Consider the following 25,159-nt stretch of genomic DNA (forward strand, 5'->3'; position numbering starts at 1 on the left):
CTACCAAATCACAGACCTAGATAATTAGGGTTACCTTTGACTCATTCCTGCCGGATCTGTGTCACCAGCTTGCACAACAGGTGGAACAGGCTCCAGGAGCTACCGGAAGAAACGGCTCTCCTTTGGATCATCCTTCCCCACCTATCTGCCCTGTAACCCTGGTCGCGTGACCACTGGGAATGATGCAATGAGCCATGGTGTATGTGCCACCCAAACTCTGCCTTAAACAGCCACACCTGACAGCTCCATGCTATCCCGGGCCCCTTCAAGTTCCTGGAACCTCCCAGAGGCTTCTGAGGATAATTATAGTTCAGCTGTGGTATCAGTCACACTCAAATTGCTCTGAATGTTAACACGAGAGGGTCCCGCCTGAGTTCTCATACTCCTCTAGAACATTCCTCTCTAGATCAAAATTTGTTTAAGTGGCTTTTGCGGCCCTTTGTGATTGGGCCCCTGCAATGCTTGTGGCCTAAGCTCAGACACTGCCCATCATTATCCGTGCCTCAGCCATCCCAGCCTTTTGACTGTCCCTTGATTACACCTTAGGACGCTTGCACAAGGCATTCATCCCACCTGGAATCTTCTTAGAACCTCACACTCAAATGTCACCTTCTCACAGAGACCTCTCCTGACCATCCAGTGTTAAATCACCCTCAGCCACCGCTCCCATCACTCTCCATCTCCCTAACTTGCTTTAATTTTCTTCATAGCACTTTTCACGTTCTACAGTTATCTTCTCTCTACTTGTCTCGTTGCTTATTGTGACATTCCTCGACCAGAACAGAAACTCTAGGATAGCAAAAGCCTTGCCCGTCATGTTCACAGCCTTTTCCCACAGGCCTAGAACAATGCTAGGAACAAGCTGTCACTCAATAAGCATCCATGAGATGAATGATGCCTTTGTCAGCAGCAGCAAATTGAAAGCTGGGTAGACACCAAGACAGGCACAGGGGATAGACACAGTGAGGAACCCCCAACAGAAAGACTCAGTGCACCCACTGGGTTTAAACCTGGCTCTATCACTCCTAACTGTGACCTTGGCCTCACCTCTGAGGGATGCGACCTCGGGCTTCCTTCTCTGGGCCTCGGTTTTCCTCCTGCATGAAATAAAAAAAATAATCAGACCTACCTCACAGGGTCATGGTAAAGGTGAGATACTGTGCCTTCAGCAGGCAACACAGAACCCGACACATCAGATCAGCAATCCTGGGTGCAGAGTTGGGGGGAGGGGCACACACAAAGCCTGAGAGATGGCCTGTGTACCTAAAGGCACCCCATTTGTACTTCCTTAAAGGGTAGATTCAAGGCCACAGCCCCACTTTAATCTACCAAGCTTGTTATTGCTAGAGAAGCCAGACAGAACCACTTATCAGGAGTCATTTTGTTGTTGTTCAGTTGCTCAGTAATGTCCAGCTCTTTGCGACTCCATGAACTGCAGCATGCCAGGCTTCCCTGTCCTTCACCATCTCCCAAGAGTCATTTTGGGACTCCACCAATAATTATCCAGCACATTCCAGGTGCCTGCCGGGAGACACAGCTGAAGCAGATGCAGTCTGTGCCCTCTGAAAACTTAATCCAGGAGCAGAGATAAGATAAAACACATGGCTGAAGATAACAGAAAAGAAGTGTGAGACAAAGAAGGTGGGAGACAGTCTCTTGGCAGTGGATCAGCTTTGCTCCTGGTACCCAAGGAGGGGGAACCTCTCCTCGTGGGCCCCTCCGTAGGACACCCCTGCTGTCACATAGAGTCATGGTTAGAAGACTGCCCTGCCCAGCCAGGCACGCCCTGTTTTAAATGATGGATCCAATGTGACATCAAGTATACAACTTAACCTCTCTGAACCTCATTGCCTCGTTTATAACATGGGAATAATATGAGGACTTATTCGCAGGGTTATTGGGAAAATTTAAGGAGGGTTGCATTCAAAATACTTGGCACAGGGCATGGTGAATAGGAAATGGGTGGCAAACGCCAGCCAGAGCTGTTGTGTTGTTGTTATATTTACCTGAATTGGAAGCACTTCAAAGAAATATCTCTAGCATTTGCCACATGTATTTATGTGGTGCTTCTATGCCAAACATGGTCAGGGAATTATATTAACAACCTTATGAGGAAGATACTAGTTTTTGTCTTTTTTTACACATAACATAAAATGTAAAAATCATTTTGAAATGTACTGCTTAGTAGTGTTAAGTATATTTACTTTGTTGTGCAACAGATCTCTAGAGCTTTTTCATCTAACGAAACTGAAACTCTTCCCATTTCCCCCTCTGCCAATGCCTACTTTCTGTTTCTGTGTGCGTATAGTCGCCCAGTAGTCTCCGACTCTTTTTGACCCCAGGAACTGTAGCCGGCCAGGCTCCTCTCTCCATGGATTTTCCAGGCAAGGATACTGGAGTAGGTTGCCATTTCTTACTCCAGGGGATCTCCCTGACCCCGGGATCAAGCTCATGTTTCCCGCATTGGCAGGCATCGACAGGCAGATTATTTTATTGCTGAGCCACCAGGGAAGCCCACTTTCTGTTTCTAGGAAAGCACAATTTTAACTCTGTCTTACAAATCAAGAAAGTAAGACCAACGACTTCTCTGATGGTCTGGTGGGTAAGAGTTCCTGCTTCCGATGCAAGAGGCTCTGGTCTGTCTCTGGTTGGAGAACTAGGATCCGGCGTGCTGCAGGGTACAGCACCCAGCCCCACCCCCTACCCCCCAACGCCCGCCCAAAAAGAGAGGAAACCAAGACCAGCTACACACTTTGTGGGACTCAGGACAAAATGGAAACGAAACTTGTGAGGAATGTCTAGAGAGCAACAGCGGAGCATTAAACCAAGCACAGGATCCTTCTGAGTGCAGTCACGCGAGCCCATAAAACATCCCTGGAAGAAACCAAGGGCCAGAGAAGTTAAGGTACTTTCCTAAGGTCACACAGCAAGTTTGGGAGCCTCTAAAATTACAGGACTTTCCTTCCTTATTGTAAATTTCCTATAGGCAGGGGCTTTGATAGGTTTACTGCAGATTGCCCAGCAGCCAGCTCAGTGCCTGGAACACACTGCTGCTCATTACAAACTTCATATCTGAAGGAATGAATGAATAGGTCGGATTCGCCCTAGACAGAAGAAGCTTCTCGGAGGTTCTGAGCTTTGCCTGGGCTCTGGCACAATAATATTTCCATTCCTATTCCTCTTCTGTGTTTATGCAGAACCCTTGCATTCCTCGAAGAAGCAAGCGTGGCATGTGTCTGTCTATACATAACGTTTCCTGATGCTTTTATGAGGCCTCACCTCTTCAAAACATTCCTGGTTTTGAGTCCCACTTTTATGCGGTGGAGTGAAGTTAGAAGACATAAGACAATGTGAGGTCACCAGTGCCATGTTTTAGCTCCAGGTCCCCCAGGTCAACCCGAGTCTGATGGTCAAGTAGACTCTGATCTGAACACAAGAAAACTAGAACCAAAATATACAAGTATAAGCAAAACATGAGGTTTGTTTGCTTGTTTTTACAGTTATGGCTTTAAGTGCTATAGGAATTTAGGGAGCTAAACTAACTTTGGTTTCTTTGAAAGAGGCTTCATTTTCCTGTCTGTGAGATTCTTTGCCGGCAGCAGGAAGAAGGGAGGGCTGAAACCTCAGGGGCACATCAATGAATTAATCATAACCCTGATCTCCTGACCACTTGTTATCACTGTTCTGTGCATGACTCCCTTTTAGTTTAATTGTTCTTTATTTTTAGTAAAATAATGGATACCTGCGAACCTATCAGCTTACCTGGTGACTCAGATGGCAAAGAATCCTGTAATGTGGGAGACCTGGGTTTGATCCCTGGGTTGGGAAGATCCCTTGGCGAAGGGAACAGCAACCCACTCCAGTATTCTGGCCTGGAGAATTCCACGGACAGAGGATCCTGGTGGGCTAGAGTCCATGTGATCACAAAGAGTGAACCTATCCAAGAACAAGATCATTACCAATAACTCTGAGTTCCTCCTCTGTATTTTATCCTTCCTTCTCAGAGGGAATCACTCTCCAGTTGTCTTGTATAGATGTGTTATATCCAAATGCCTAACTAAATTATGCATTGTTTAGTTTGACTTGTTTTTGAAATTCAAAGAAAGGGTATTACATAATATACTATCTTCTGAGACTTGCTTTTTTGATTCAAGAACAGCTAAAAAGATTCCTATCACCATATTATTGCACATTGCTATATTTTATTTATTTTTACTGCTGAACAACATTCCAGTGTCTGGGTAAATTTTAATGTATTTATCTATTCTCACAGCATGGGCATTTGGGTTGTTTCAGCTTTTTGTTATTAAAAAGAGAGATTCCATAAAATTCTTGTCCAAATTCATGAACTAAATTTTGCCTTGTGTTTATAACCAATATGAGAAAGATAATATATACATATATATAAAGACATTATATATAGATACTATATACATAAAGATACTATATATATAAAAGTGACATATATATGTATCTATATACTAACTCTATACTCATTGAACATCTTCTCATTTCTTCTCCTATAACCCCTTACTCTGTTTCTAGGAAAGTACTATTTTAACTGTTTCACAAATTAAGGAGGAAATTACTGATTCATGGGGTAAAGGAATGCTTAGTTTTGCAAGAGAATTCCAAACTTTTTCTCCAAATGACTGTTCCAGCATATACCCCACAATGATCACAAGGAATCTCACTGTTCCCTACACGTGTCTCCTATGCATGGTATTGTCATATTTTTTTTTCTTTTTTGGATCACACCGCATGGCTTGTGGTGATCTTAGTTGCCTGACCAGGGATTGAACCTGCAATGAAAGTGCTGAGTCCTAACTTCTGGACCGCCAGGGAATTCCTATTTGAATAAATGTTGATGAATACATGAATTAATAGTGGGGAGGAAATAGGTTGCTCATATCAGTTTTCAAAAACTCAGTTCATATGAGGACTTAAATAATCAATGACCTTTAGCTTTCAACAAATTAAATGTGCCTTAAAATGCTGTTAAGAAGACAAAATAGAAGGGAGTCAAAAATAATGTAGCAAAAATCTTCTAAAAACTAAAATCATCTATGTATTATAGACATAAGATTTTTTTAAAAAAAACAGTTAAAAAACAAGACAGAAAGTCCCTTGCACTGTTTTGAAAGGGATAAAATGATCTTTGCTCTGTGTAGAACCCTTCAAACAGATTACAGAATTTAAACACAGGAAGTTCACACATAAACCAGAAGGAAACATGGCAAATAAATATCTAAGGTGGGTGCTGAATGGCCAGGAACTGTACAGAAGTAAACACCTTGAAAGAGGGAATTCCCTGGCAATCCAGGGGTTAGGACTTGACACTTTCATTGTCAAGGGCCCGAGTTTAGTCCCTAGTCCACTGGGGAACTGAGATCCTACAAACTGTGTGACGCAGCCAAAAACAACAACGACAACACACGCACACCACACACAAACACAAAACACATGAAGGGGAGAAGATTGATGTATTTTATTAAAAGTGCAAAAATTTGTGTAGCCTTAATGCTAAATAAATAAATACAAAAGTAATATAAGGGCAATCAACCATCTGGGGAAGATATATTGGTAGATCGACGGTGTGGGGGCATACATATCTACCTTTGATGAATTTGGTCTGAGAGCATGCAGACCAGACTAAGAATCCGATGATCTGGGGCATTTGGGAGATTAGATTATAACTGTAAATAAACTGCAGTCTCCGTGAGGGCAGTCTAACTTCACCCTAACTTCTGGAGCCTGGGTAGCAGTCCATGTTCCCTGCAGGGGACAGGCAGAGCTTTGTGGGTCTCCCAAGTGACAAATTTTAGCCAAAGGAACTAAGGTAAGGAATCTACTAAATGCACGTGCTTGGTGGAGGGAGGAGGTACAGTGGGCTTGAGAAGGACAAAGTTATAAAATCCTAGCTATGAGAGTCCCAAAATTGCTACAGAGGGGGCACTTGGAAGGGCTTCCCTGGTGGTTCAGATGGTAAGGAATCTGCCTGCAGTGCAGGAGACCGCGGTTTGATCACAGGGTGGGGAAAAGCCCCTGGAAAAGGAAATGGCTACCCACTCCAGTATTCTGGCCTGGAGAATCCCGTGGACAGAGGAGCCTGGCAGGCTACAGTCCACAGGGTCACAAAGAGTTGGACACAACTGAGCCATAGGTATAGCACAAAAGGCTTCTCAAGGGCTTACAAAAATGTTGGAGAGGGCTTCCCTGGTGGCTCAGTGGTAAAGAATCCACCTGCATATAGGCGACACAGGTTCCATCCCTGATCTGGGAAGATCCCACATGCTGTGGAGTAACTAAGCCCGCTCACCACAACTGTTGAGCTTGTACTCCAGAGCCCAGGAGCCACAACTGCTGACACTAGAGAAAGTCCTCCAGCAGCGAAGACCCAACGGAGCCAAATAAATAAACTATTTGAAAAAACTGGGGAGATGGGTACAGCAGTGGGAATGTAATTCTGTGCAACCAAAACAAACTTACAAAATTGATATTAATAAAGGAATTTAATGACATTTTGTCATTAATCAAGCTACTTAATTAAATCTCATCAAAAGTGTATTTAATGTGGATGCATTTGACCTGTTTGGTGTGATCTGGAGTGAGGTCTCCAAAAATAAGTGCCCAGAGTAAACAGAGTTTTATAAAGGGCTCTCGGTTGTTGGACCCAGTCACACCACTGATTGTGTATTCTTTCAAAGAACTCTTACTGCTCTTCTGACAGGATTCAGCTTTACTCTACCCTAAGGGTGTGGCATCCTTTAAATCTCATCAAGTTGACTGATTAAATTAGGGTTGGTAGGATTAGCTAAAGACTAGTGAAAGGATACAGATTCACCACTTTGGTGAATGATTTGTCATTTTCTTTCATTAGATGTAATTTTCCCCTCATTCATTCACACAGAAATTTTTTTTTTTTCAAGAAGAACAGCCCTTCTTAAGTGGACCCAAGAGCAAGAAAATTTTAGTGGGTTACTGAAGAAGATAAAAGTAAGAGAAATGTGTTACATGTGAAAAGCATTGATGATGATGCTGAATTAAATTGTATTTGTATCTCTCAGACTGTCCTTAATTTGCCAAAATCTTAAAACCATGCTATTACTATAGATCACATAAAAAATGTGTTATTCAACACATTAAGTGCCTACTAGCGTCCAGGCAGTGTTTTGAGGTGGAGATATAGCATAAGCAAAAAAGACAAAAGTCCCCTTTCTCAGTATAGACGATTTAAAAGTAGACATAAACTCTGTGAGTAATGATGAATGCTTGGAAGAAAATTTAAGCGTATAGGAATGGAGAGTGATGACGGTCCTATTTAAATAAGGTGGCCTCCAGAGACTTTTCCAATAAGATGACATTATGAGTTGTATGGATGTAATGATAACTTCCCCAAGCACCAAGGAGAAAAGATGCCAATCTATTGAGGGGGTTCTTAGTTCTGCCGCTGCTGCTGCTAAGTCGTTTCAGTCGTGTCCGACTCTGTGCGACCCCATAGACGGCAGCCCACCAGGCTCCCCTGTCCCTGGGATTCTCCGCGCAAGAACACTGGACTGGGTGGTGCTTAGTACAATTACTGGCAATTAGCAAAGGAATTTCGGACCCCGCCACCGAAAAGACGTTCCTCTGATTCTGCAAATTCAGAAAGTGCACGATCCCTAGCTTCAGTTTTCTCATCTATAAATTGGAAAGAGTGGTAGTGCTGACCACCTCGGGGTTTTTCGTTGACGTTGTTAAACTGACATTTATTGAGCCACATCGAACCATGTGCTAGGCACGGTCCCCAACAATGAAAACGTATTCATTTACTCCATGACAATCCTGTAAGCCAAGTACGATTTTTATTTTTTAAAGAGCATTTTATAACCTAGGAAACGGGAGGCACAGAGGAGTAAAATCTAGGGTCCCACAGTTAGGGTTTCAAAGCAGGCAACTGCTCAGAATCTGGAAGTGTTGTAAAGCGCTTAGCCCCATGCTTAGCATGTAGTAAGATCTCAGTAAATCTTCACAGTAGTGGCTGTTATCTGTTCTAGCCCGGGGCTCCTCCAGAATTTCTCCTTAGGAAGAGCTTTAGATAACCAGTCTGTTGTAAGGGGAAGCTAGGGGGTGCTTGCATGGCAACCATAGTTAACTGCATAGCAACCATAATGTTTACTTAAATTGGGGCGCTCGGGAGAATCGACGGGGGTTGTGTGGAAGGAGGAGTCAGCTAGGTGCCCCTCCCACACGCCACTTTTCAGTGGGAACTAGCCACGCACCAGCGGAAACCTGAGCTCCCCTCCGGAACCGCGCTGTGAGCCGGTCCTCTTTGCGGCCTGTCACCCCGCCCTTTGAGGCAGATGGTTTCTTCCGTTCACCCGGCTGGTTCAGGTTCCGCGCTCGGGAGTCACAAAGCGCGGGGTCACGTGGGCGGGCCGGTGCGCTTTGTGACGCCCAGGCCTCGCCCCTCGGCCCGCCTATCGGCGCACGCCAGCCCCGCCCCGCGCGCGCCGCCCGTGCAATCCCTGCTTAAGAGACCCCGGAGTGGGGCGCTCGCCCGAAGCCAGGCCGCGTCCGCCATAGTGCCTGGCTCAGAGGTGTCGCCGGCGCCTGGTGAGGGCCCGAGAGCGGCAGAGGGGCGAAACAAAACAGGGAGCCGGCGGAGCCCTCGCCGTTGCCCGACGGTTTCCGGGCTTAATCTCGCGGTACTGGGCCGAGAGGCGACGGAAGCGAAAGGCGGAGAAGCTCGGCGCACTCGGCGAGAGGAAGCGTCAGGGAGCCTTCGGCGGCGTCGCGAGGGTCCGCCGAAGCCCCCCGGCCGCTGGCTGGGGCCCGGGGTGGTGAGGAAGTGCTGCGAGGCCTAGCCGAGGCCTAGTACCGGCTTTGTGTCTGAGCGGCGTTGGCGTTGGCGGCGGCGGCGGCGGCGGGGGGGAGGCGGAGCCGGGGGCGGCCTGCGGGAAGGCCTCTCCTCCGCCGACCGCGCGTTTCGGCCTAGGCCGCGGGGCCGCCCGTGGCCCTGCGGGGAGCAGGCGAAAGGGGTCTGTTGCGTGGCGGGGGCCTGGGCCTGGGGCAGCCGACGCCGGTCGTCCGGAAGCCAGGAGGAGGCGAGAGGCCGCTCGTGGACTTCGGGCCTAGGCCCTCTCCCCTCTGCCTTCTCCCGGGGCCTGGGTCACCCCCATCCACGGAGAAAGAGACCATCCGGGAGGTGCGGCCGCGCTATGGACCCCTGACCCCACGGGGTCACTCGGACTCTTAACGTGTGGACTGACCGCTACTGACTGCACCGCTGCCCCCGTCTCCTGCCGGCCCTTAGCATGAGCGAGGGGGACCCAGCCGGGTGACATTGTGCCGGTTGGCGGATTCTCGCTTGCCCCCTTGCCCCGTCCTCGTCCGCCTCCTCCCACATGAAGCGATTCTGAATATCCGGGGGGAGGGGCGGGTTCTGAATTATTGTTTTTACGAACCCCTGCTTGTGGTTGGGGGAGTATTTAATCTGAGGCCTTTTAGGGTCCTTCGGTGTCTCTGAGTGTTTTGTGTGTGTACATATTTTGCTCTTAAGTTTATAAATATACATATATTGAGCGTGTCCACGTCTCCTCGCTGAACCTTAGGAATCCTTTGGCACCATGTCCTGTGTGCATTATAAATTTTCTTCTAAACTCAACTATGATACCGTCACCTTTGATGGGCTCCACATCTCCCTCTGCGACTTAAAGAAGCAGATTATGGGGAGAGAGAAGCTGAAAGCTGCCGACTGCGACCTGCAGATCACCAACGCACAGACGAAAGAAGGTAAGAGCCGCCCGGGCTTCGGATCCTGGCTGGTGGCGAGGTGCCTGGCAGGAGACTAACCGCCATTATGTCTTGTGGGACTGTTCGTTCTAACACTTTGGGGACGACTTTCATTGATAGCCAGGGGTTGCAGCAGTCAGCCCCCGAGTTTAACTGACTTTGATTTGTTTTCTGTATACTTGGATCATCTGCAACCGGCCGATCCCCAACTGTCTGTTGATTCCTCCCAGATGATTTTTTTAAATGAAGGTTTTGGTGGTAAGGGGTGGGGATGTCATCCAGGTTGCCTGAGTGCTTACCCTGGGGCATTTTCTAATCTGTTTTCCATCTGAAGGAGAGCGTAAGGAAGGCTTTTTTGTAAAGCAGCGCTGGAGAACCTTCTCTAACTTTCTGACTTAATCACCATAGGGGATTTGATGGCAAATTTTATGTCCTCCTCTTCTCCCTTCCCCGATTTATTTAGTTAGTTTTAATTTTGGAGTTGCCTGTGTTTGGAGAAAGATCCTCCCTTTGATGTTTTTAATCCAGCCGGTTTTTAAAGTTGGAATTGCTTTTGGAACTTGATATGTTCTGGTGTGACATACCGCCGAAGCCCCCCGGCCGCTGGCTGGGGCCCGGGGTGGTGAGGAAGTGCTGCGAGGCACTTCTGGTGTGTTAAGTTCCAGAATTAAGTAGTTGAACTCAACGTTCTTCACATTACCCTCAAATTTTAGCAGTTTCATAAAGATCAAAAGTACATATTGTTTTAAATAGTGGTTGCTTGATTTTATATGATTATATTGATACTAGGATACTGAAAAATAGTCTGCTGCGCTACCATATAAATATACATAAGCCACTAATTGGAATCTTTAAATTTTTCTCTTATTGAAGCTTTTTATATGATACTGAGAATTTAACATAGATATGCGAATGAGACAGAGTGGCCTCTTAGAGTTTCTATTTTCAGACTCTGGCTTTGAACTTAACTTCGGTTTCTTTTCTCAGGACTGCAACGCTGATGTGTCGTTTTGTGTCTTTTGAGGTTTTGTTTTTGATAAGATGAGAAGTAAAGTGAAGTTCTAGTTAGGGTAGTTTATTGATCACTAAATTTGGCTTAGTGGGACATGGATTCTTTTAGTTGAAATTGGGGGAGGTTCCCCCACTTGTCAAGTACAAGAGCTGTTTTTTACATTTACATCCAGACATAAATATAATTGCATTAAGGAACAGCACTCAAAACCAGAAAGAACTTGTTTACTAACTTGATAACATGTGCAGGAATATTCTCCGCTTCCCCCCTTTCCGGTTTTTCAGTTATCAGATCTAAGAGAGGCTTCATGTGAGGCTTTGGTAATTGTGATTGTGAGGAAAAATTGCTGGTGATCATGAGAAACAGCTTTTAAAAATATTATTCAAGAAAATACCTTAAGGGAAATATTTTTTAAGGCCACAAAAGCCTTCCTTAAGCATTAGTCACACTTAACAGATGGATTGATAATTTTAGGACATCTGGATATGTTAATGATACTTAATGAACGAGAGAAAATAAACTATTAAGTGAAATTAGAGAATATTATGGCAGTTTTAATCATATACAGATTTCATATTTTGCTTGAGTATAACACAATTTATTCGTTTAAGACTAGACTCCGTCAATCTTTTCCATCTAATAACTGATTACATCGTTGTTAGACTGGAATAAATTATTGTTGATTGAATTTTTGTCCATGAATTTAAGAGTTTGTGATGTGTTATTTTTTTCTAAGCTAGGAAATTATTTAATACCTTATTTTTACAAATGCTGAAAGCAGGAAAGTGCTTTGCCCAGCCCTGTGTTTTCTGTTTTTTTCTGTTTATTTGTGAACTGTCATTATTGGAGAAAGCTTTGCTGTAGTAAGCTTTGCTATTGGATTGGTTAAGAGAAGAGAAAGTATGCATCTTATGCTGTCCTCAAATTAGGAGAGAAAAAGATATTTAGGCACTTAATGAATTTTATGGCAAGTAGTATAAGTGTCACAAGGCAGCTGAGTAAGAATGCCACTTGCTTTTAGCACCATCCAGTGAATTAAAGAGGACAGAATAAATATTTATAGCTTCATAGTTAGGAGATTGCCTAGGAAAGAATGGCAAACTGGATCGCTTTAGTTTGTTTGAATTAATGTTTCTATCATGTTTCTATAAAAGATTCCAGACAGTTTTGGAAGTCTGTCCATGTTTAGGACTCTTAAATCTTAGACTGAAATGCTTGAATCAGAATTTCATGTTTCAGATTTAAGAATTCTGCTTCTTTGTTTCTAGACTACATTTCAAAATGAATCTCAAATTATGTTTTTGTGTTTTTCCTATATAAACTTGTTTTTCTAAGTTTTCTGCTTATTTGCAATTATCCGCCCCCCCCCACCCCCCAAAAGAAAGCACACACACACAGCAAAACAGCCTTTATTCTGAACTTAGGGTAAAAAAGATTTGGAAGCTGAGGAAAAAGGATTTTCAAAAGACTATTTCTCCATTTCTTAAATTCGTCTTGTTTTTCATTTCATCCGTATTCTTCATGTTTTTGGATCAAAATTGGAAGTGTCAAATAGAGAGGATCTTTTGAAGCTAACAGGTTACTTATTGAGGTATCTTAAAGGCAGGGAATCATCAGTGTAATTCAGATACTTTAAAAGGTCAATTAGAGAGCATGTGGCATCAGAGCCAGACTTTAAGCTTGACAGCACTGTGTTGATGAGGTGAATAAACTTGTCTTGGAAAGCTCCTGAACACAGTTGCTGTTTGTTCCTACAGTGAACTCTTTTGACAGTTGTTACATAGTCAGCAACTTAATATTCTGGTATTTGACATAAAGTTTTAGAGGTTTTTTTTTTCCTAAAGATTCCTCATCTCCCATGCTTCTGGGTTTTTCTTTCTTAGAGCTTGCTTGGAACTTGGAACTATCCTGAACTATGCAAAAGATAATGATGGTAGTCTTACACTAGAAAATTGCCTCACTCTAATTGGATACTTATGAAGATAAAGCTTACTACTTGAAATACATATATCAAAAAGAACCCTTTCCTGAACAGTTCATGTGTATGTGCACTCAATCATGTCCAGCTCTTTATGACCCTGTAGACTGTAGCCCTCCACCCCTCTGTCTGTGCAATTTTCTAGGCAAGAATACCGGTTAGGTTGCCATTTCGTCTTCGAGGGGATCTCCCCAATCCAGGTATTGAACTTGCATCTCTTACTCATCTCTTACCACTGTGCCACCTGGGAAACCCAATTTATGATAATGTGATTAGAAAGGATACAGCCAGTACATCTATAAAAGCTTAAAATGCTTACTACATATTTGATAAACTTAAAATTAGAACAGAGGTTGATAAGCTTAATAATTAGAGCACTTGGTGCTAAGTAACTTAAGTGAGTCAGGTAAACTCAGTAATTTAAAAAGAGTGAACCCTAATACTTGATTGTGTGATTAAGAGAGATGGTTATATTTTTACATATATCCCCCTGTAGTGGATTATTTTGGGTTATTTTGCAAATTCCTTTCATAGCAAATTTATTTTAAAACCATCATTGAATTCATTGACTGATTTTTTGTTTGCATTTCGTTCTTAGAGAACTATTGCAAGTAATATTCCCAAGAATAGGATAATTCTTCCTGTCTGTCTGCTCAGAAAGTAGCATCTGTGTTCGTCCAGTTGCTTAAGCCAGGAACCCAGGAATTCATGCCTGATTTCTGTTGGAAAGCCTTAAAACATTCTCTTGATTTCTCTGTCACTTCCGGAGCAGATCATTATTCTCTCTTACCTGAACCTACGCAGCAATCTCCTCCTTAATCACCCTGTTTCTGTTCTTGTTCCTATACAGATTCATTCTTCACTTAGATACCAGAGTTTTTGTTTTTAATATGAATCAAATTGTCATCATTTTTATTTAAAACCTTCAATGACTTCCTGTTGTACTTAGAAACAATTTAAATATATGTAACCTGTGCCTGTGTTTGTAGTCATTCTGTCCTTCTCCTCAGCTCTTGTGGCCTTGCGGTGTCATTTTTTTCCACGTTTCTGTCTGAAACATTCTTTGTCGGTGGTTTTGCACATCTTGTCTTCTCGGTCTTCTCTAAGTCTCAGATGTCGCTTCTCCGAGGGGCTTTCCTTGAATCAACTTTCTGTCCAAAGTTGCACCCCACTTTGAATTCTTTATTACAAAGCCCTTTTTCTTTGCTTACAAAGTATTCAAAATGTGTCATACTTTTTAGTCTGTCTTCCCCAGTAATACTGGTGTACAGCCCAGGAAAAGTGAAGGGAAGTCGCTCAGTCATGTCCAACTCTTTGTGACCCCATGGACTGTAGCCTACCAGACTCCTCTATCTATGGAATTTTCCAGGCAAGAACACTGAAGTGGGTTGCCATTTCCTTCTCCAGATCATCTTCCCAACGCAGGGATTGAACCCAGGTCTCCCACATTATAGGCAGACGCTTTATAGTCTGAGCCACCAGGAGAGAGAAAATATTTTCATTCTAAATGACAACTTTTTCCTCATATACTTGAGATGTTCAGCATTACTGGCTAAATAGAGAACGACTTAGTCTTCCTGAGACTTGGGGTTCAACCTCCATCTCTGGTAGAGGTGCCAGAGCCAAGAACCTGTTGACATATTTGGTATTAACTCCTTATGGCTTTGGACATTTGTTCTGACAGTATCAGTAATCTCGATGCAAGGAACATGTGGTTATTAATGTTCTTTTATATTTAAGATGATTTCCCATAAAATTTATGTCTGGTTGAAGTTTTCTAATTCTTGAGGACTATGACTTACCCAAATCTCTAAATAGAAATTCAACTCTTTATCCTTTTATTTACAGAATATACTGATGATAATGCTCTAATTCCTAAAAATTCATCTGTAATTGTTAGAAGAATTCCTATTGGAGGTGTTAAATCTACAAGCAAGACATATGTTATGTAAGTATTTATTAAATCCCACATTTGCAAGTTCTCAAAATACTTTTTACTTTGTGAGAGGAAAAGATATACTTTAGAACTGAACTCATTACTTGGTGCTAGTGAGTATGTCTTCTTAATCCTTAAAATTATGAGAATGTTTGTTTTCCTGATTTCTTTCCCCAGTTAAACTGTAGTCAGAAGTAAGAGTTAGTAGACTTTTGATCTATGTAGGTAATATTAACAAAAAGCAAATGATCTTCAAATAAGTAAATCTTTCCCCTTTGTTGGTTTTTATTACCTGGGCACTTTCCCCCCTACCATTTTTTCACTACAAGAATGTAAGTGTCTTGAAATCTGTCCTAAATATTTTGTCAGCATCAGGAGTATTCAGTAATGCTACTATTTGCTTCTCATTAATAAGGGACTTTGTTGGGAAGTGATAATGTTTATAGGATTCATGAGCACAGACACTGGAATCAGGCTTAGATTTGACTCCCATTTATTGCTTCACACCAGTTGTGTGAAGTTGTATTTGGGTAAATTACCTAAAGTCTCTACCTCAGATTCCTCAAAATAAAATGTACGTAACTACAAGGAATTGGAGGAATTCAGTAGTGCCTGGCACATGGCAAGTGCCCTTTATTGGAGTAAGAATTATAGTGGTAATACTTAGGAATGGATTAGAGCTTAAGGTGAGGTGGCAAAAATACATAGAAGTGGTGTACAAAAAAGATCTTCACGACCCAGATAATCACGATGGTGTGATCACTCATCTAGAGCCAGACATCCTGGAATGGGAAGTCAAGTGGGCCTTAGAAAGCATCACTACAACAAAGCTAGTGGAGGTGGTGGAATCCACTGGAGCTCTTTCAAATCCTGAAAGATGATGCTGTGAAAGTGCTGCACTCAATATGCCAGCAAATTTGGAAAACTCAGCAGTGGCCACAGGACTGGAAAAGGTCCGTTTTCATTCCAATCCCAAAGAAAGGCAATGCCAAAGAATGCTCAAACTAGTGCACAATTGCACTCATCTCACACACTGGTAAAGTAATGCTCAAAATTCTCCAAGCCAGGCTTCAGCAATACTTCCTGATGTTCAAGCTGGTTTTAGAAAAGGCAGAGGAACCAGAGATCAAATTGCCAACATCCTCTGGATCATGGAAAAAGCAAGAGAGTTCCAGAAAAACATCTATTTCTGCTTTATTGACTATGACAAAGCCTTTGACTGTGTGGATCACAATAAACTGTGGAAAATTCTGAAAGAAATGGTAATAGCAGACCGCTTGACCTGCCTCTTGAGAAATCTGTATGCAGGTCAGGAAGCAACAGTTAGAACTGGACATGAACAACAGACTGGTTCCAAATAGAAAAAGAAGTATGTCAAGGCTGTATATTGTCTTCCTGCTTATTTAACTTACATGCAAAGTACATCATGAGAAACACTGGGCCGGAAGAAGCACAAGCTGGCGTCAAGATTGCCGGGAGAAATGTCAGTAGCCTCAGATATGCGGATGACACCACCCTTATGGCAGAAAGTGAAGAGGAACTAAAAAGCCTCTTGATGAAAGTGAAAGGAGAGTGCAAAAGTTGGCTTAAAGCTCAACATTCAGAAAACGAAGATCATGGCATCTGGTCCCATCACTTCATGGGAAATAGATGAGGAAACAGTGGAAACAATGTCAGACTTTATTTTGGGGGGCTCCAAAATCATTGCAGATGGTGATTGCAGCCATGAAATTAAAAGACGCTTACTCCTTGGAAGAAAAGTTACGACCAACCTAGATAATATATTCAAAAGCAGAGACATTACTTTGCCAACAAAGGTCCATCTAGTCAAGGCTGTGGTTTTTCCAGTGGTCATGTATGGATGTGAGAGTTGGACTGTGAAGAAGGCTGAGCGCTGAAGAATTGATGCTTTTGCATTGTGGTGTTGGAGAAGACTCTTGAGAGTCCCTTGGACTGCAAAGAGATCAGTCCTGGGTGTTCTTTGGAAGGAATGATGCTAAAGCTGAAACTCTAGTACTTTGGCTACCTCATGCGAAGAGTTGACTCATTGGAAAAAACTCTGATGCTGGGAGGGATTGGGGGCAGGAGGAGAAGGGGACGACAGAGGATGAGATGGCTTGATGGCATCACTGACTCGATGGACGTGAGTCTGAGTGAACTCCGGGACTTGGTGATGGACAGGGAGGCCTGGCGTGCTGCAGTTCTTGGGGTCGCAGAGTCTGACATGACTGAGCAACTGAGCTGAACTGAGAGCTTAAGGAGTTCACTAAAAGGGCAGCATTATAACTTTTTATCTGACTTTCTTTGCTTTCTTGCAATTTTAATGCTGATAACAGTTATTGGGTTGGCCAAAAAGTTTCTTCAAGTTTTTTCACACAATGGAATGGAAAAACCAAAACGAACTTTTTGGCCAACTCAGTATAATCTGTGAAAAGGATAGCAACTTGGGCTATTTAAAAAATACTCAGAGGTAAGATACGCTTACTTGAAATTCTGGTAAATTCTGCTTTTGTTCAATGAAATTCTGGCAAATTCTGCTTTTGGTCAATGAAACATTCTGAAATTTGCCAGTCCTAGGAAATGGAAAGTATTCTTGGAATTGGGGTAAAATAAAGTCATTTCTTGAAGCTTTGCTTCATGTGGGCAAGTTCTCTTTCTAAGACTGTTCTCATTTAGTTTAGTGTAAAGTTCTATTCCATATTTTAACATTTGGAGATTCTTAAATCTTCTGTATAGTAACTTTAAAAGCTGAAGACTTTTTTTCCTTCTGTAAATACCAGGTGAGCTATGTACCTTTAACTTTATATAATTTTGAGACATTATAAGGGAAGAATTAATTCCTAGAATTTAGTGTGAAGTTATACCTTAATTTACTAAGTGCTTTGTAAAAATAGCAAACATTGAGTTTCAGGAGATTGTTTTGATATTCAGAAACTTTAGGGAGAGAATTGTTTAAAGTACATGGGAAAATAGTTGCCTCTTACAGAATTGCATGTGTAATTCACTGTGTATTTGATTTCTTTTATATTATACTTGCTTCATGAAGTGTTTTTGAATTTGTTGAGCAAATACTAGTAAATGAAAGTCTCATTTTTATCTTAGGACATCCCAGTCATGTACAAACCAGAAATTCCTTTCATATGCTATCTAACATTTTTCTGTCAGGATAACATAAACTTAAAACTGAAACCAAGCCTTTGAAGGCTGTATTTTAGCAACTTGACCCTCATACTCTTTCCTGTGTGGACTTTTAAAGGAATTTCTTCTTGAGCTTACTTGTGAATATATTTTAAAAAATCAGTTCAATTCTCCATAACCAACTTATTATTCTTTCAATGAAGATATGCTGTCAAACTGTTGATTTTTCTGGAAGATAGAGTTTCTGTTTTATCTTGGTCACTGTGTTGAGACTTTTAAAAATTAAAAAGATAAAACTGCCAACCTGTCTTTCTGGATTTGAAATTTATTTTTTGGAGCACAGCAGTTTTTCAGGGCTCCAAATTGTAAAATATTTACAGTAGTAGTCTTGCTGTAAGGTAATTCAGGGTATGGAAATTCTCATCTGTACCTATTAAAAAAGTGAGGATTAATATAATTGTTCAGTCTATTAAGAAATAGCCACAAAGTTTCTTGAATAACAAAATCCTCATACTACCTTTCAGAAAACATTTATTTTAGGTAGAAAGATACACATCTATTCTATAATTACCAAGTACGGATTTTTTCTAAACCAAAAATGCATCTTAAACTGTTCAAAGGTAGTAAAAATTAAATAAGGTAGTATATTTATTACTTCTGAAATTGGTTGTTTTTAAATCTTTGTGCCAAGGAAAAGTTGTGTTCCTAAAACATGTATGATTGGAGAGATGTTTTTAGCACAAAAATTCATTAATAGCTACTCGGAGAGTTAATGTTGTTTTTCTTTTTGTCTTTTTAGAAGTCGAACTGAACCAGTGATGGGAACTTCAAAAGCAGTATGTAAAAACACAATCTCACACTTTTTCTACACGTTGCTTTTTCCTTTATAATGTAGCAGTGAAGTAAATCATTTTTAGAACGTAATATTCAATTGATCATAGTACATATTGTAAATAAAATGTATTTTGATGACAGCTCAGTTGAATATGGATATATGTGGCATAATTTGCACACTTTATTTTGTAGAAATGGGTAATTTGTGCCCAAAAAGCACTGTTTCATATTAAATATGATAGCATTCTCCCTGTATGACACTGTGTTGTACAGTTAATGTATGATCCTTTTCAGATCATGTAGGTTTTACACTAATGAACATGGTGCCATGTTCTGCATCTGTCTGTCTATAGTTAGTATTTTGTATGTATGTACAGGCTGTTGTGTGCTTTTTGTTTCCTGCAATAAAAAAAAATGTTTGGAATGTATATTTTGCCATTTTCACGTTGTATCACTTAGTTTTTTTTGGTTTTTGGGTTTTTTTTTTCTTTTTTTCTGCCTGATTGATGGCTTTGAAAAATGCATTAGCAACATCCAAAGCTTATATTTAAAGTTTGATGCTTTCTCCAAGTTCAGACACATCATAGAGCTTTCCAGAGACCATTGACGCAGCTTTTATTATTTAGTTTTGCTTTATTTGGCAGTTTTGAGCTCCTATTCTTTGTTTACATCTGTACTGTAAAGTGAAACCTGGAATTGGGCCCCCTACGAGTATACAATGTCTCGTCGATGATTTTGATGATTTTATACAGTTGAGTACTCAAGTTTTAATAGAGATCTTTTACTTCTAGTCTGCTCAGTTGTCCGAATTAAAATATTTCCCTCTTCCTCATAAGATATTAAAATGCTGCATTAATTGTAAGCTAACTGAAAGCTGTAGCTTATCAAAGGTAACTCCCCTTAACCAGGTTAACATCTTAATAACCTTAAGTATGACACCATTTTGACTTTGAGCTTTTAAGTAAAAGGTAGCAGCACTCCCAAGTTGTAGGGTGAAACACCCGGTTCAGAACAGAGATCTGTAGTAATTGAGTTCTGTAAAACTTGATGGTTCTCTAAACATTTGAGTGCTCAGGCTTGATTTGTACACAATATGAGATGTCTGAAATCCTCACTTAGAATTTAAGGGTATTGCTTGCTCTTTCAACTTTATCCTTTTAAAATACTAGTGATCTTTTAATTGTGTATCAGGTATTTTCACTAACCTTGGATCATTGAATCTTAAACACGATAACATAGAATATCTGAACTTTGGACTTGTTTTCTAAAGTATATGACCTTTAGTTCTCATGGAACTAAATATAGTGATTCAAAAATCAAAACTTAGTGTTTTGGGAGTTTTTTTCCCTCTTTGGGGTATATGGTTTTTTGGGGTTTGGGGTTTTTTTTTTTTAAGCATAATGCTGTAAAAACTGTCCACAAGTTTCTGTTTTGCTGGTGATTGGTTTAAAACTGATTTTTATGTATCCAAATGCTAGCACAAATTAGATTGACTATACTGGTGACTGTAGTAGTTAATGTAACACATTTTGTATAAAGTACATTTTATACAGTATTTAAACTAATTCAGATGAAGTTTTATTTCTTGAAAACAATTATTTCCTTTTTGTTTATTAGCATGTGTATAAACACAGATCACATGTTCATAAATAAAGTTAACATTCTTTTAGCCTTGTGTGTTCCCTGGCATGTCTGTATTACACTTATAAGAAGCAGTTTATTTTATGCTTATTTAGGTTTCTCTTTTCTTTCTTCTTTTTTAAAAAAAATAACTAAAAGTGGCTTTAATTTTTAGGTAGAATTATTTGAAGTGGAGAAATTAGATAACATAATATCCCCATTATTTGCTTGGGGGTACATTTGCTGACATTTAAAATATGAGAAAATATATTCATAAAGCATAATTAGTGCCCATCTTAGGAGACTTAGGTGTCCTATGCACATTCACAATTAAGCCAAAATCACTAAAGCCAGATTTTTTAATTCTGATTAGTAAAAGTAAAGGTATGTACATTTTTGGTAACTTAAGCCAGCTCTAATCAAGGATGGCTGTTTCTATATTCCACAGCTTTGCTGTTTGTAGTTATCCTTCTGTGTTGCTATTCCAAAGCTGTGGGTCCTTCCTGCTAACTTCAGAATTACATTTTGTAAGATCCTTTAATTTCAGGCAAGTATAGTTGACATGAAAGATTTCAGATTCTTGCTCCCAGAAGCAAGACCACAAACTAGATGTGAGAGAGGTAGGTTAATTTTAATCATGTCCACGGTGTGCATATTAATCAGTTTCTAGAGACTACTTTTTTTAAGTTGGGTTTTTTTAATTGATGTTTAATACATATAAATTCCTACTCATTTTAAAGTCATTTCTTGTCAGCATTTTCACTTATTTCTTAATATCTTGCTATATGTAGAAAACAGTTGGATGCCTTTCTAAATTTGTGGTAAATAATACCTCCTTGTATTTTTATAGGATATTAAAGTGCTGTATATAGGGGCTTCCCTGATAGCTCAGTTGGTAAAGAATCCGCAGATTATTTGGTGGGAAAAAAGTGATTTAGATGCTGTTGAATATCTAAAAGCACTCATAACTAAATAAATATATGCTCCTAATAACAAGTTGGCCCAAAGGAAGAATAGGAAAGCCTGGTATAATAACAAAAAGACAGCTGTATTTTAGGAGAAGAAGAACAACAAAAAAAGTTAGATTTTTTTGATTTCAGCAGTAAAAAAGTGTAATATAACTGCTGCTTTCTTTCTAAGGAAGTGATCAGCATGCATATTCTATATAGTAAAAGACTATTTTAAAAGGCTATTAATTTGTTTCTTTGATTAGAAACATAGTATAGATGATGGTTGACAGCAGTCTGTTCAGCCCTTATTTCTTAAAATTGAGATAATTCATGGTTGATATAAAATGTTAGGCTCTTCAAAATAGATTGAATAGGTCAGAATTTTTCTAGATAAAAATAGGCTGTGTTCTTTCCATTTTTCTTTGCTAAATTTACCTCCTGAGATATTCATTCTTTAAGGAAAGAACACTTCAACCCACTGATAGATTATATGGCTAGGAATGTATATGGGGTTAGTGCATTATGGACTCTCCAGTCCTTCAATGTGGAGCTGAGAACCTTTTGTTTAGATAAACATCCCAGCAGTAATATCCATCAAACTAGCTTTTAAAACTCTTAAGACATGTACATGTATAAGATGTATTTTAAATTTAGCCAACATTAGTTTTATTTCTATTTATTGCATTCCTGCTGTGGTGGCATTAAGCTAAGAACTACATGTTGAAACTGGTTACATTTCTATTTGGGGCTCCAAGTCATGCTGCTTTTTTTTTTTTTTTTTCCAAATACTCTGTTCTTTGGAATCCTTGAAAAATGCATGATGAAGACTCACTTTTTTTTCTTTGATCCAGACATCTTGTTACATTCTCTCCATTGTAAAGAAGAGTTCTGGCCAGTAATGCATGAGAAATTTGTAACATGTTGAATAAGCAACCCACTTACTACATAGGAAGCTGATAATGTTTTCATTTTGGTACACTTGTAGGGAAATCGTGTCTTTAGAATTACATGCTAAAGATTGTGTGTGTGTGTATACATATACACACCGATGTATAAACACTTTTTAAAAACTGATATTAATATAGTTCAGGGGAACAAACAATGAAGCACTTTTAAATACATTTGAACATACATGGTTTAAAGCCCTCTTATATCCATGTTTAATACCTGCTCCCTTTGATTAAAGTAACTATTTCCCCTGCATATTGAAGGGGAAATAACTATAACTGCTCTGTTTGCCCTGCCCCAGGATGCCTTTTGTTTCCCTTTATATGGCTTAAAATTTTTGCCCTGTTAAAGCTGTGGTTTCTTTGGCAAGATTAGCTATTGGTGCTTTGCATGGGAGAATAAACTCATTCAGACCGAGCAGTACATACTCGGGAAAGTAGAAGTTATTTGGGAGCTGTTTTAATAAAGCAATTATCTGAGCCTTTAAAGAGCTACTTGTTTTTACAGGGTTGTATACTGGCATTATAGGAAAGTTAGAAAGATTTCTTATTCTCTCTTCTAGTGTACATTGCCTTGAGCATCATTAGTTTTAGAGACCACTGATAGACCTGGGACTCTTACTTAGTATTTAATCACCACACTGAGCAGCTTTCCTATCCTTTTCTTTACTGTTTTCTCATTGTAATAGAATTCCCTTCAACCATTAGCCTTTATTTACTGTATGTGAGATGTGTGGAGAAGGATAAGTGGGATGAGCTACATTTCAGCTTAAAACAAGATAACATTCTTTCGAAAACTTCTAATAAAAATACCCAATATTTGAACATTAAGTGGCAGTAGGGAATAAATGATCACTTTCAGATGTTTTCAGTGTGGAACTTGAATGTGTGTTTAATTTTTTATGAACAGATTGATGACTCTTCTGCGTCTATTTCTCTGGCCCAGCTTACAAAGGTATATATATATTCTTGAAAATATAAATCTTTTTCTAACATCGTAATTTTTTTTAATGTGGAGCGATTGTTTTAAGAGGGGTTGGGGGAGGAAATACTTTGCAGAAACATTTGTACATATTATTACTATCCTGTAAAGAGTAGCTGCCGTTTTGAGAAGATAGGGGGAGTATTTTGCTTCACCATAATGTTGGAGTATTCATCTTCAAGACAGAAGAAACAAATGAAGCTACACTTGCTTGCTTTTTTTCTCATACATTTTGTTTAATTATACATTGGAAACTAACAGATTTCTGGAGGAATTCCCTGATTTTGGCTGTAAATTATGTGGACTTTACGCAGCCAAAATAGAAGCTTTCCTTTACATGGACAATTGCGTGGTTATTTCTTGAATATTTGAATTGATCCCTTGAAAGTTAACGTTTTAAATGTGATACAGTTGTTTCTCTATGCTATAGACTTGTAGTCTGTCTGCATTAGAAAAAGTTTTAAACAACCTAATTTGTTTGAACACAGACTACATGAATTGTGTAAATGTATAAAGTTGTTTGCAGGAATATACCACTGTGTATGTTTGGCAGAGGGGCAAATTGTTACCTCCTGAAGTCATTGTATATGCCATGTTTTGCGATAAGATTGCTTGCAGTTTTCTGCTCAACAGTGTGTACCTTTTGTTTGGGAAAGCACTAGTGATGGATTAATTTTTAAAACAAGAGACTTAGTTTGCAAATTATGCCTTTAGGGGAAAAAAGGCAAATAATAGAGAACAGGTAGTGTTTTGAGGGCCAAGAAGGAAGTTTTCCAAAAATCCTTTTTTCCCCTGCTATCAGAAATATAAAATTAAATTTAGCAACCAAAGTGAATGATAGACAAGTTTTCCATTAGTGCTGTCCCTCTCTTGTCCTTGGCTTTGTTGTAGGTTTTGTCCTTATCCCCTAGAATGTATCCCCAAAATGTCCTAGTAACAAATACACCTTTTTAAACTCCTGTTGTGGGAAAAGTATACATTAAAGTTGATAATTCTAAAAGCAACCTCAATAATTTTTTAATGCAAAGTGGTTTAGCATAGAGTTAACATCTTCAGCAACTTATAGTTCACTGTTTAAAGTCTTCTGTACTGTAAGGACCATATTTGAGTTCTGATCTATTCCTCCATTGTTTCTTTGTGGGAAGCAGTTGGGGAGTTTTGGAGGTTTGGGGGACTTTTTTTTTTTTTAACTATTTGTAAGTTAATGTTTGGGTTCAAACAAATTAGTTGTTCAACATCTGTAATCCAGTTTTTTTGTAAATGTTGCTGTTGTTCTAAGCTCTGTTAATGTTAAGCATTCTTTGTATATAAAATTACAATAAAGTGTTAAAACTGGTTGCTTGTTTTGTGGATGAATGTAAAGCTAAAACCTGATGAATGGCTGATAATGAGTGCTAGATGCTTGAAGATTCAAGTTATTAGGACTCACTCCCTTAGACCCTGCTTATTATCTAGACTACTGTATGTAATACCTCAGAGATGAAGTTCATAATCTTTGGAGAGTTGGATTTATAATTTGAATGCTCAGTGCATGTGCTTTGCACTTAATTTTAAATTTGGCACCACTACTTAAAGAGCCTTCTGATACCTAGTATCTGCTGCATATGTTCAGTGTCCTATCCCCAACCCTACCTCTAAGTCCTGTGCTTGACACTTGATGCTTAATGCTATGACACTTGAATTATTTTTAATATTTGAAAATGTCAAGTGTTTCTCTAACATAATCTCAGTTTTTAACTTAGAAGAGTAGTATGTAAATCTTAATGTAAGGTACAAACAGGGTCTAAGGTTTGAGTGCCCACAGAAGGACTTTCTTCAACCCCGTAGACACCCAAACATCATGTAATGACCTAAGGCACTCCCCATGCCTCTTCTAGGTTATACTTGTAAATAACTGTTTTTATGCAAGATTAGATATTGCTCTTTACAGGATGAGTGGTGTTGTCTTTGGCTGTGTGGTCTTAAATGTGTTTCTAATGTGTGTGTCA

General features: G+C 39.9%; 1 protein-coding gene across 3 annotated transcripts in view; it reads left to right on the forward strand.

The window, feature by feature from the left end:
- Positions 8,498-25,159, forward strand: part of RBBP6 (RB binding protein 6, ubiquitin ligase) — a 37,372-nt gene continuing 20,710 nt past the window's right edge. Inside the window, exons 1-4 of one of the 3 annotated variants that reach the window (XM_013974828.2) lie at positions 8,498-9,774; positions 14,613-14,712; positions 18,638-18,674; positions 23,100-23,144. In XM_013974828.2, the coding sequence (XP_013830282.2) occupies positions 9,609-9,774; positions 14,613-14,712; positions 18,638-18,674; positions 23,100-23,144 (348 nt within the window). In that variant the 5' untranslated portion in view covers positions 8,498-9,608. Of the gene's footprint in view, positions 9,775-14,612; positions 14,713-18,637; positions 18,675-18,945; positions 19,424-23,099; positions 23,145-25,159 lie in introns of those variants that run through there. The other 2 variants (XM_013974829.2, XM_018040551.1) reach the window with 2 other exon arrangements.

This window comes from Capra hircus, chromosome 25 (genome assembly GCF_001704415.2).
Source record: "Capra hircus breed San Clemente chromosome 25, ASM170441v1, whole genome shotgun sequence".
NCBI classification, from domain to species: Eukaryota; Metazoa; Chordata; class Mammalia; order Artiodactyla; family Bovidae; genus Capra; species Capra hircus.